The 13,748-nt window shown below is 42.5% G+C and overlaps 1 protein-coding gene across 4 annotated transcripts in view; it reads left to right on the top strand.

Annotated features, from left to right (window-relative positions):
* The window catches only part of SHROOM3 (shroom family member 3), a 502,164-nt gene that overhangs the window by 452,744 nt on the left and 35,672 nt on the right, over window positions 1–13,748 (top strand). For all 4 annotated transcript variants that reach the window (XM_063919658.1, XM_063919659.1, XM_063919668.1 and 1 more), the window contains one exon: window positions 13,255–13,322. In XM_063919658.1, coding sequence (XP_063775728.1) covers window positions 13,255–13,322 — 68 coding nt within the window. The remainder of the gene's footprint in view (window positions 1–13,254; window positions 13,323–13,748) is intronic.

The following is a 13,748-nucleotide window of genomic DNA, read 5'->3' as shown; positions in this document are numbered from 1 at the left end:
GTCTCCCCTCTTCTCTATCTCTCTCTGTGTTATCCCTTCTCTTTCTCTCTCTCTCTCTCTCTCTGTATCCCCCTTCTCCTTGTGTTTCCCACATCACTGTCTCTGTCTCCCCCCTTCTCTCTCCTTGTCCCCCCCTCTCTCTCTCTGTCTACTCCCTCCTTTCTGTTTCCCCTTTCTCTCTGTCTCCCCCCTTCTTTCACTCTGTCTCCTCCCTTCTCTCTCTCTCTGTATCCCCCCCTTTTCTCTCTCTGTATCCCCCCTTCTCTCTCTCTGTATCCCCCCTTCTCTCTCTCTGTGTATCCCCCCCCTCTCGTCTCCATCTCTCCCCCTCTCTCTTTCTCCCCCCTTCTCTCTTTGTGTTTTCTCTTTCTCTCTGTCCCCCATACTTTCTCTCTAGATGTCTCCCCCTTCTTTCTCTCTCTGTCTCCCCCTTCTTTCTCTCCCTATTTTCCCTTTCTTTCTCTCTCTGTCTCCCCTTCTCTTTTTCTGTGTCTTGCCCCTTCTCTCTCTGTGTCTTGCCCCTTCTCTCTCTGTGTCTCCCCCTCTCTCTGTGTCCCCCCCTTCTCTCTATCTGTGTCTACCCACTTCTCTGCGTCTCCAGCTCCTTCACTCTTTCTCCCCCTTCTCTCTCTTCCCTCTCACCCCCTCTCTCTCTGTCTCCCCTTCTTTCTCTCTCTCTCTCCTTCTCTCTCTCTCTTTCTCCCCTTTCACTAATATAAGTATAGCAGGGAGGCTTATGCTGGCCATACATTAGGACGATATCGGATGCATTGTGTGTTTATTGTATGTGTTTTTGGTAGGCTTATGATGTGATGCGTGTCCCCGTTGGTCGAATGTCGCATCAAATGATCATTCGTGCAGCCCATATTATCCGTTGTAATCGTATGCACATACGGTCAGAGTCCTTTTAAAAAGAATTAAAAAAATTGTGATTACGTGCTAGGTGAGGCATACGATCGTACGATAGATCGTATGATTCATCTTCTGCAAAAAAAAAAAAAGCCAAATCATGTGCAGTGGGTTCCACGGGGGATTGAAGGGAAATCGTATGAGGAATCGGATCGGATGCTGGTCGTCCTAATGTATGGCCAGCATTAGGGTTAGGCTTCAGGAGGGGAAGTTAGGGTTAGGCACTAGGATGAAGGTTAGTGTTATGCTGCGGAAGAGGCAGGTTAGAATTAGTCTGTAGATGGATAAGGTTAGGGTTAGGCTGCATGAGGAGAGGGTTAGGGAGAGGGTAAGGGTAGGGTTCATTTAAGTACCAAGTAGTGTCAGTAATCTGACAGCCGACATCCTCACTGTTGGGATACCATACCCAACCCATAGAGGGGCACATATAGACATAGGCACATACAGACATAGCGGAGCATATACAGACATAGGCACATCAGGACATACAGGAGCACATTCAGACATAGGCACATAAAGACATAGCGGAGCACATACAGGCATACTACAGACACATACGGACATAAAGGAACACATACAGATATAGGGCCTAATTCAGACCTGATTGTTGTTGTGCGAAATCGTACAGCAGCCGATTATCGAATGACTGCGCATGCATATGCACTGCAATGCGCAGGCGCGAGCCCAAACAGCGACAGAATTGTGTGAAAATTTTGTAAGGTGATTGACAGGAATTGGACGTTTGTAGGTAGCAACTGGCCTCAAGCGTTTTCTGTGAGGGTGTGTGACGTCAGCTACGGCCCCGAACAGCCTGATTCTACCGCACTGTAAGAGTAAGTCCTGTGCTACACGCAGACTGCACAGACTGGAAAAATCATTAGATGGTGAGTGAGTTGCAAACAGATTTGCAGCTGTCCGCTGTCTGGTGTTTGCACGGCGTACACATGCATTCCCACACTTGCACTGGGCGCGATTTCACTCTCTATGGGCAGCACCTATCTGATCGCAGCCCTATGTAAATTAGCAGAGGAGCGATCAGGTCTGAATTAGGCCAGTAGTTCTCATGTTCAGTGTAAAAAAACAAAGCTACCCAGTAATTGTTCATTATATGCAACAGCAGCCTGTATTTACATGTATGCAATACAAAAAAAGCAGTTCATCCCTTGCATTGCAAAATGGTTTGATTTGTTCCTAGCAGTAATCCACTGTTCCTTCAATGGGATGTAGTTCCAATGCCGCCGGACGGGATCCCAGCGTTCGAAATACTGACGCCGGAATGCCAACCGGAGACATTATGCTGGCATCAAAATACAGACGGAGCTCGGTATCCCAGCGTCAAAATACAGACAGCTGGAATACCAGTCGTTCTTCCATCGGGGACGAGCTGTTGTCCTGCCGCGGGGGGCAGAGGTTAGGTTTAGGCATTAGAAGCGGGTTTAGGGTTAGGGTGCAGGGACGGGAAAGGTATGAATGTGTACTGGGGAGGGAGGGTTAGGTTTAGTCACTTAGAAGTGGAGGTTAGGGTTAGGCAGCGGGGAAGGGAGGTTTAGGATTAGGCACCACCCAAAATTCTAAAGGTTGGGATGCCGCTGTCTGTATTCTGACTGCCGGCATCCCGTCCATCGAGATATCTTTCTGAATCCCCTTCAATGTGTTCTTCATTTTACTGGTGACCTCTATACTTGCTTAAAGTGTACTCTGGACCGGTTGCATTCTCTGCAATAACCAGATTCACTTACACTTGGATAGTGGCACTTACTGAAGCTGTCGTATATGAGCCCTGGAGGAGCAGCACAGATACACTCTGTGAATGCTGTAGTCTGTGCTGGCAGAAGGAGCAGTTTTCATGATACGCCATAGAGACCCTGGTAACTACTCTTTTGCCCATCTGGCTCACCCTTCATCCCTGCCATTCACGTAGTGTATACTGTGCCATTCTTTCTACTATTTTGTGGTGGGTTTACATACTTGTCTGAATTAGGCCCATAGACAGCAGCTGTTTGGCTATGTGTATTCAATAAGATATATTATGATTACAAACAAACTCCCTGCCAGTATGGAAAATCAATTATAATTACAAGAGTGTACAAAATTTGATCCAGAAGTCGGTTGGTGAGTGTCTTTTATTCTTTAATTACATTTGAATAAAAATATTTTTCTGTAAACATCTGTTTTTTTTGTAAGCAATACAGTATACTGTTAAGGTTTGAGCAGAGCAAAAATGATGGGAGCACATAAGCTCCTGCTGAAAAGCTGACAAAAGTGAAAGCCTACAATATGATTACAAGGAGCAGTATTTAGAATATAATGTAATAAACAAGAAACATTTTTAAATTATGGCTGCTTTGTTTCATGCTGTACAAATATCAATAGTTGCTAGTCATACATTATTTAATCAGTCATTTTGGATTTTGTTTTGGATTAAAAGCGCAAACTGTATGCAAGTTTAGTCGCTCATTTACAATCAGTCACTCTGAGCAATATTATACCCCTTTCACACCACACAAATAACCCGGTATCGACCCGGTATATTGCCGAGTAGACACGGGCCACTGTGCGGTGTGAAAGGGGTCACTGATGAATTCCCGGATTTCCTGACCTGGAAATTCAACCCGGGAATAAAGAAGGGTTATTCCTGGGTTATTACTGGATCAGGTGCAGTGTGAACGAGTTGCTGAGTCGATGCGACCCGGGACCCGTTCATAGTATAGGCAGATGCGGCATGGAGATGATCTCATCACCCAGCCCTTGATTCCGCCGCAGTCCCTGCCCCCGATGGCAACCCGAACCAGCATATTGCCGGGTCAGGATGGAAGCCAGTGTGTAAGGGTCCAATGCTGGGTCGCATCCAGAAAGGACCTGTTTCTAATTCCTTGGGGTGACCCAGCATTGCGATGAGAACAGGGTATTAGTTTCACTCAATTGTGTTACAGTAAAAGCTGTATGGAGTCTGATCTATGTAGGATGCATTCCCTGGTGATGTCACTGCTCTGCTGTGGTTCTGCAGAGAGCTGCTAGGAATCCCCTAATATGGAACATACTTGCTGCATGACAAGATGAGAGAGCCAGGCAGAAGGAAGGCACTTACATTGAAAATACAAACTAAAAAGCTGTAACTCTGGTGTAGATAAATTACATATCTGGAAATATTCAAATAACGATAGCTACTGCTCACAATTTCCACCAGCTTTCATGTCTGATTTAATAAAAGTTTGGATCATACATTACATGAGTTCCCTATAAACAGGGGCGTTTCTACAGAGGAGGGGGCCTGTGTGCACCTCCGGGCGGGCCCCCTCCTCTGCACCGAGCTGTAGACTTCGGCATTGTGCCGGAGTCTACTGCGCATGCGCAGGTCTCCGGAAACATGGCGCCCGCCATGATCCGGAGACCAATTTGGCTACCGTGCATGTGCGGCGGCCATTTTGGCTGCTATTTCCAGCGCGATCATAGCTCCCGCCGCTGGACTCCGGAAAGGTAAGTATTAAAATGGGTGCAATGGGTGCGGTGTGGGCCCCCCTGGACCCAGGGGCCCGTGTGCACTGCACACATTGCACCCATTATAGAAACGCCAATGCCTATAAATGATATGCAATTAATACATTTTTCATTATGGGAATAAGGGGCAGATGTAGTAATTAATTAAGAAAAATGCCAAGAGGATTATTTTCATTGAGTTCACGTGGTGCAATGGTGTCAAGTCAATAAATCCATCGAGCCTCAAGCTTTTTAAGCATCAAATCACGATCCCCGCTACTAGATGGTTTAGGTACGTGGTCTATCAACATACAGCGGACAGTAGACACTTGGTGGCCATGTGCCGAATTTGGTGACCATTGATTACCTCTGACCCAGCATTGCAACTGAAGGGGACATGACCAAAGGTTCATTCCGTGACCGAATGGCCAATCACAGATATTCTATAAGATCTGTACAGGTACTACCGATAAACCGGTTGCGAAACACTATTTGGCACATAGCCACCAAGTGTCTACTGTCTGCTATATGTTGATAGACCACGTACCTAAACCATCTTGTGGTGGGGATCATGATTTGATTCTTAAAAAGCTTGAGGCTTGATGGATTTATTGACGTGTCACCATTGTACCATGTGGACTCAGTTAAATAAATCCTCTTGGAATTTTTCTTCATTAATTTTTTCAGTTATTGTCCTTCATTAATGAACTATTACTCTGCTGTCTGTGTGGGTTTCACATGTTTTGGAACTTTGTATTTTTTATTTTTCTAATTTTGTTATTTATCCTTTCTAGAGAAGTACCGTGATGTAATGTTATATATGTTATATATGTAATAATTGGGGGTACTGTTTATATGTATTTGTATGCTTTTTGTATATTGTAATGTTTATATAGTGTGATGCTTACTGAGTTGTGCTTCTCGGGCTCCTGTATGCCTCTAAAATATAACTCTAAATTACTACGTATATGTTGGCTAATTTACACCTTTGTTTTCATTCAGATATGGCCCTAGATTGATATCCTAATATGAACCATTTTAATATGGATAACCAGCGTAGTTGTATTATTAGAGTTACTGTGCAAACACTTAGTTTTTGTTTATTATTATCAGCAGCTCTTCAATTACCCGGAAGTGTTATTAGTATCAGGCTGTGGAAAGCACTGTATAGTGTGGAACGCAAGCCCACTCTGGGTGACGTGACTTCTGGTCCCAGCACTTTGAGCGGTTAAGTGTGTGCAACGCTCCCTGGCTGCATGGAACTTAAGCCGCTGAGTGGGTGACTTACTTCCGGGTAACGTGTCTTCCGGTGTTCGGAGCCGTGATGCTCTTGAGTGTGCTTTGGTTATGCAGAGGGTAAGGTTTGATGGTTATGCAGCTCATGGGATATATGTACTGTGCTTTATGTGATACAATTAGGTACATTTGAGTACTGGTTGAATATTGATATTGTGTCCCCAGTATGTCCGTGGAATTTCATACTTGCCTACCTGACCCTCTCCATGAGGGAGAAAATGCTCTGTTCCTGGACTTTCCTGGTAATGTATGATTGCCATCACCTGTGGTGAAACACCTTTCTTATCAATTAACTAGCTCACCACAGGTGATGGCAATCATACATTACCAGGAAAGTCCAGGAACAGAGCATTTTCTCCCTCATGGAGAGGGTCAGGTAGGCAAGTATGCCGTCTATACACATTGTACACTCCAAATTAGATGTTACTTCATTGAGACCCTGTACTCTGTATAAGTGATGTTAATGCAAAGTTGTTGGTTAATTTATTAATTATAAATAATATATATTAGGCGCTAAGTTTGTACTATCAAATTTAAATAGTAATTGCAGCTCACACAAGGAGGATCTGGAAGTCCTCCTGAACAAAGGGAACTGTCCCTATACACAAATTTAAAACGTATGAGCGCACAAATATTCAAAAGTGGTTAATTAGGCTGCTGGTTTGGTAAATAAAATATATTTTTATTAAAAGAACAGCAAACTAAATAAACATTCATAGATATAAAAACATCATGCTGGAAATCGCAGAATAATTAGTATCATACTTATAATCACTGCATGAAATTCAATAGATACCCCCGCATTAGCCAATTGGACTTATAATTAATTTAAAGCATGCATGCTTAATTGGTTAGCTGGTTAGTTAGTTGGACCAGTAATCAGTCCCAGTATACAGTCCTGGTTGTTAGTAACTGTTAATCCCTCCAGGGATTTTGTTATATTGATGTTAATAATTAGTTTGGTTAGATAGACAGAAATGTCCCTGGGTATATATGTCAACACAGTCCTTTTAAGATAGTGAAACTTTCTTCTGGTGATATTTCTGTGCCAGTTTATTCCATATAATGTAATATTGAGAGATTTAATAACCACTTAGTAACCCGTCGTGGCACTCATAGGGGCACTGCTTACCCTCCACTCTGCGGCGGTATTGGTGTCCACGATTGGGTTGAGGCACTGTATAGCTGGAAAGTTTCCTATCTGGCTGAGGCGGTGACACGCTGCCTGCGTGTAGCTGGGAGCGCTTGGCCGCGTATCGCGGCTTCCGGGTTGTGCAAAGCTTCCGGCTTACGATGCGCTCCAGCTGCGTTCCACTTGACGTCGTTAGGGTCACCTGACGCGTTTCTCCGCCTTTTGTGGGTGGCGGTTTCTTCAGAGGTTAATTTATTAATTGATTGATTCATTCATTAAACAATTATTGTCTAAGCTGAGAGGTATTTATAGAAGCCTGTGATGCACTGTCAGTGCACTTCCTGTCTCCACGGTGTGAAAATGTCCTGGTTACCTGTCTTGATAAAGACCCTTTTAGGGTCGAAACGTCGACTTCTTATGAATTGGTGATGACTTAGTAAAGACTATATTGGATGTTAAGTTTGGTGAGTGCCCTCTATCGGTTTGATTGACCATATTGGATTTCTCTCTCTCTCTCCCTCTCTCTCTCTCTCTATATATATATATTTATATATTATATACAGGTTGAGTATCCCTTATCCAAAATCCCAAATTTTTGAGTCCCCTACTGAGATAATGACATATATATTATATATTATGTGTATATATAGATATATTATATACATATATAATATAATATACATATATACCATAGATACTAAGCTTGCGAGCAGGGCCTTCCAGCCTCTATGTCTGACTGTTTTTACCCAGTTTTGTTCTATTACTGTCATTCTAATTGTAAAGCGCAACGGAATATGCTGCGCTATCAGAGCCGGCCCTAACCAATATGATGCCCTAGGCAAGATTTTGGCTGGTGCCCCCTAGCACCACCGCTAGTTCCGCCTCTGACCCTGCACCCCTTTCCCAGCACCATCACCCCCCACCCATAGCAGTCCTTTTTTATTTTTCCAACTCCTTGTAATTTAAATAAGAACAGTGTGCACATTCGGCGCATAGCCCAAAAAGGGGTGTGTTTTTGTTGGCTAGGGGCATGGCCACACAATAGTACCCCCAATTCAACTTATGCCTCACAGTAGTGCAACTTTATTTACAAATTTATAATGTGATAGTGTCCCTTATTCACATTACATCACACAGTAGTACCACTTTACCGTATATACGTTACTTCTCACAGTAGTGCCCCTCATTCACATAACATCATACTGAATTGCTCCTTATTAACATTACACCACACCATATTGCTCTTTATTCTCATTACACCAAACCATATTGCTCTTTAATCATATTAGACCACACAGTAGTGCCCTTTCTATACGTTACGCCAAACAGTAGAGCACCTTATACACAAAATGCCACACACTAGAAATGCATTTATACACATAATACAACACAGTAATGCCCCTTACATATATGACACACATTATTAATGTCCTTATAAACATAATGCGCCTTACACATTATGCCAACCCTTATTAATGCCCTTATACACATAATTTCCCTTAAACATATGCCACACATTGTTAATGCCCTTATACACGTAATGACACACATATGGGGGAATTCAAATGTTTGAAAAGTCGGTTGGGTGTCTGTTTTTGCCAGTCTATTAGATAGGAAAAAAAACAGACACCCAACTGACTTTTCAAACATTTGAATATCCCCAATAAAGTCCCTAACACATATGCCGCACATTATTAGTGCCCTTATACACATAATGACACACATAGTGCCCCTTACACATATGTTACACATTATTAATGCCCTTATACACATAATGACACATATAGTTCCTGGCGTGAGACAACTGGCAGCTCTGCTAATGTTGGGTGCCTATTTTTTATGAAAATGCATCTTATTTGCATTGCTATGTGGCTAGGATGCACAAGCAGCTTCTGCTGATTAAAATGATATGCGGCATGCCTATATACTGTGTGCGACTGTGGCTGTATCTGCATACGAAATGCTACACACAGAATATAGGCATGCCGCATATCATTTTAATCAGCAGAAGCTGATTGTGCCCCATGGCATACCAGATGCCCAAGGCAATTGCCTAGTTTGCCTATACCTAGGGCTGGCTCTGTGCGCTATATAAGAAACAGTTAATAATAATAATAATAATAATAATAATAATATATATGTCATTATCTCAGTAGGGGAAACAAAATTTGTGATTTTGAATTTTGGATAAGGAATACTCTACCTGTGCATATATATATATATATATATATATATATATATGTACATACATACACACACACACACACACACACACACACACACACACACACACACACACACACACACACACACACACACACACATATGTGTGTGTGTGGGAAGGGGCATCATAGCATGGGCTTTCTCTGAGGTCAATTTTGTCATGCCTCTTGCCCGCATGGCATGCGCCTTATGTCCCTATTGGAAAAAAAAGAAGAAGGAGGGGGCAATTCTCTTTCTGGCACTGGGCACCAAAAAGTCTAGTTAGCATATGGCCCTAAGTCTCAGTTTCACCAATCAATTTTAATTCTTAATTTGAACTATGTTGCAGTAAATTTGGTTGTAAATGTATTATTGAGAACAGGATTCCCGACAGCCGACAATGCCAACAGCCGGAACACCGGCGCAACAGGGCTATTCCCATTCGTGGCTGTTCATGACACCCATAGAGGGAGAATAGATCCTGTGGCGAGCGCAGCACAGTGACTCATAGAGCTTGCCCCACTGCCGGTATTCTAGCGGGCGGGATACTGCTGTCGGGATACTAACAGCCGGCATCCCGTCCGCTGGTAAATCATATGTAAACCATTAAGCACATATACTGACTCATACAACACGTATTGCCACAGAACAACATACACATTCTAATTAAATACAATATGACCAATGACCATTGGTAATTGTGGGTATATGGCTGGAAGACGATTCTGACTGCACATGCCAAAGTGATGGCACTAAGGAACCTATGGATGGCACTAAGGAACCTATGTGTGTGGCCAAAATGGACATGTGTGTGTCTAGCATTAGACACGGTTATGGCATTACCTCTTTAGTAGATACATATTAGTCGCTCACATTTACCCTCAGAATTGTCTAAGTAATTCAGGGCACACATTCCACAATAAAACAAAAATGTGGCCTTATACTGACTCATGTCATTGTGTTGCAGATTAGCTGGTGGTGGATCTGTGGTCCAAATAGCTAATTTCATCTCCTTCATACAGTACACTGAGATCCTGTGAAAGGTTAGGCCACTGCACTAGCTTCCTGCCACTGTCCTATTCCTGGATGGCTGGACCCATTCCACAGATTCTTGTCTTACTTAATGCTAGAATGCTAAAAACTGTAGCTTTGCAACATTGCTCTATCCATATAAGGTGTTCCTACAGAGCTCATTTACAAAGTGAACCCGAGGGGCACCACTATTCAGTTTGATTTTAAATCTATGTGACGTGAAGGTCTGTCTAGCATGGGGGTAGGCAAATTTTGGTTCGAGTGCCACAAGATGGCACTCAATTATGTTTTGAGTGGCACCTACTGAGTCAATCCACCTCATAATTCTTGCACTGTGCTGCTCGTCCCCTCCTAGGCCACTGTATTCCCTAAAAAGATGAAAACCATTTTCGTATATGAAACCGTCTACAAATAGGTGTTTGGCAGGCATATGCAGTGATGTCTGAACCTGTGGTGAGTGAACACTGCCACAGGTAGTCCTGCTCACAATTAAATAACAGTACAAAATTATGAGGCATATATTCATCCCTAGAGAGCACATTAATGTCTGCACCTCCTCTCCTCCTTCAGGAGGCCAATGAAAAGGTTAAATACTATCCATTTCAATGAGAAGCATTTCCATTTTGGCAAATACATTTTTGGGCAGGGGCATCTTATGAGAAGAGGGGGTCCGTGTGTACTTTCTGAGCCACAACAGCCCCCGCCCCCCCCCAACAACAAACTTACATACATACATACACACACACTGGCGCATGTGCAATGTAGACGCTAGCTTTATACCACTGCCTACTGAGTATGCACATACAGTATCTTGCCCGGTTCCACTTTCTGGCGATTTATCTAATGTGCATATTTCAACACTCTCTGCACCCATTGAAGATATGCCAATGTTGCTAGGAGTGCGCTTGAAAATGCACTCCTCTTTCCTGGCCCCATATGGCATAAAATGATAAAAAGTGAATTTCTGTGTAATATAACAGTCCTCATGTTTAGTGGCTTGTGTAGTAAGTACAAAAAATATACAGTACAAACCAGGCTTACGTAGGTCCCGCTTTTGGCACGTCATCTGTTCACAGGGGAGTGCTGGGAATGCCCCCAGAGAGATGAAAATGGGGCCATGTAGCAAGGCCAGCATTCAAATTTTAGAATGTTGGGAAGTATGTGCTTATGCAATAAAGTTTATTTTAAATTAATTTTAATTTATTTACTTATTTATTTATATATACTGTACCATGTCCAAGTACCTACAGACACTATGCCACAAATTTGCGTCTTCCCCTGCTCTCCTTCTGCATTAGTGGCTGCTATAAGGGGATGCGGTCACATGACCGGCAGTCAGGATCCCGACGGTCAGGATGCCAACGCCAAGATCCCGATCACTGGAAATGTCGCCGGTCGGCAAGCTAACACACAGGGACTATTCCCACTCGTGGGTGTCCACAACACCTATAGAGTGGGAATAGAACTTGTGGCTTGATATGTTGACCTCCGGGATCCCGACTGCTGGCAAAACAGTCCCAACCCGCTATAAGATAACAGTGACAATGCCAACAGTTCATATACTACACTGTGACATTATTTAGCAAGGGGAATTTTTCCAGAAGTGGAAAACTGTTTCATCTTAAAGATGTACATGAAATTGAAGGGCTGCTTATGTTCCCATGTCTTATGTTTTAGTCTTTCCTTTACATAGTAAAAGTAAATACATTTTATAGTAATACATAAAATAATACCATATCCCAAGCATACTGTAGCAGTTTAATACAGTGACTGTATAACTATTTTCTTAACTGTGCTAATATATTTCCAGTAGTGACTTCATGGAAAACTTTACAAACATTATGAGTTTTTTTGACGGCAGATAATAACCACTTGGTCCATCTAGTCTGCGTCCTTTTTTTTTTTTTTTCCATAATTTTGCCTTAACCTTAAAAGTAATTCAGTGACTTTATTAATTACTGTAGCATGCCCCCTCCTGTGACTGTTATTAAGCAAAGTGCATTTTTTAAATGTTTTCTGTGACATGGCAGAAAAATAAGGAAAGAAGGCATGCCTGAAATGGGCCTAATTCAGACCTGATCTCTGCAACGGCAGCGATCGCAGTCTGAAGCCCTGCACTGCGCACCCCGTGAAGACCAGTGAAATGCGATCGCTTCTGCCTGATTGACAGGCAGAGGTGGTCACGGGGTGGGAGGGGGCGTGCCAACGGTGTTAGAAGTCCATCAGCACTATTATGAGGTCATCGGACAAACCTTAGGCTAATCATACTGAATGGTTTTACTGCAAATAGATTTGTGTTATTTGGTCTCCGCGTATGCGTTCAGTGCTCAAAGATTCAATCATATTTAATTTTAATGTTACATGCCCATCTTTTTAATCATGTACTGATGTAGAACCAGGGCCGTAACTAGGTGTGTGCGGAGGGGACACCCCACATAGCGCTGCAGGGTAGGGTGCAGCACTTGTCAATTATTTGTTTTAATTACTTTCACTTGCAGCTTCCCGCCTTTTTGAAGCCCATTATTTCCTGACCGCCCCTATCTCCTACCCTGACCACTTCTGTTGCAAATACCTATACAACATTCATGGACTCAACTTGAGATTTCTTTATTATTCAGTCACACTGTCCTTTATTACATTTCAAGATGCTAACATACATGGATACATGGGATTTGAACCCATTGCCTGTGGCATTACAGTCAGACAATCCATTCATTGAGCTATCTGTCCTTGCATATAAAAGTAGATAATTCTAAGCTAGAGAATTCTAACTATTTGAAGCTTACCTTGTACATTGTGAAAAGATGATCAGCATTGCGGCTGAGCAGGTCTACTGTATGTAGTGTGTGGCTGCAAGAGATTGGATGTGTGGCTGCACACTAAATAGCTCTGCTCAATTACAATGCTAATTATATTTTTTACAAAGTTCCAGTAGCTTCATATAGTTCTGATAGTTTTTATGTGCACTTTGACCCGCGCCAGTAAATGAGTGTATGTGTGTTGGGAAGGGGGTCAAGAGGTGTACACCTATAGCATCTTTTTACTATAATAACATTATTGATTCATTCTCCATTTGCTATGTTGGTTACGAAGTGGCTGAAAAAAACAACCCATTTTATTTGGACATAGCTGTGCATTTCAATAGACAGTGAATAATTAAACGTTACAAGATTAACTATCTAATTTTCTTGGTTGTTTTATTGTAGGACTTTATGGTGAAACAGGAGGCTGTTGTCAGGAACGCTTCTTATACTTCAATCAATAAAGGATTTCGGTGAGCTGACAATAAAAATAGAAATCCTTAATGTTTTTAATTGTCCTATATTTAGACGAAAAAATCTTGTTCAGTAGTTTATGTTAGCAATGGACTTTGATAATTACTAATGCATTGAGATTTTCTTTCCTTTGTTTACACTAGTTTCTCTGTTTGTTATCAATTAGATGTGTGATTAGAATCTTAAGAGAACTAGATTTAGTTATAACTTGAATTCATAACTTTGATATGTGTGGGCTACACAGAGCCGGATTAAGCGGAGGGTACGTACTACCCTCTAAGGGATCTGCTCCGACCAAACTCCGGCGGTGCAGCAGCAACTCTCCCAACAACAGCACGACAACAATACTATATTATATAGGGGTGGGTGTGATGATTTGCCGCTCTGATGCAGGGAGATCCGCTGCTGGCGGGGGAGCCTGGAAT

The sequence above is a fragment of the Pseudophryne corroboree genome, chromosome 1, assembly GCF_028390025.1.
Source record: "Pseudophryne corroboree isolate aPseCor3 chromosome 1, aPseCor3.hap2, whole genome shotgun sequence".
NCBI classification, from domain to species: Eukaryota; Metazoa; Chordata; class Amphibia; order Anura; family Myobatrachidae; genus Pseudophryne; species Pseudophryne corroboree.
Note: the sequence above shows the minus strand (reverse complement) of the source record. Positions and strands in the feature narration are given on the sequence as shown.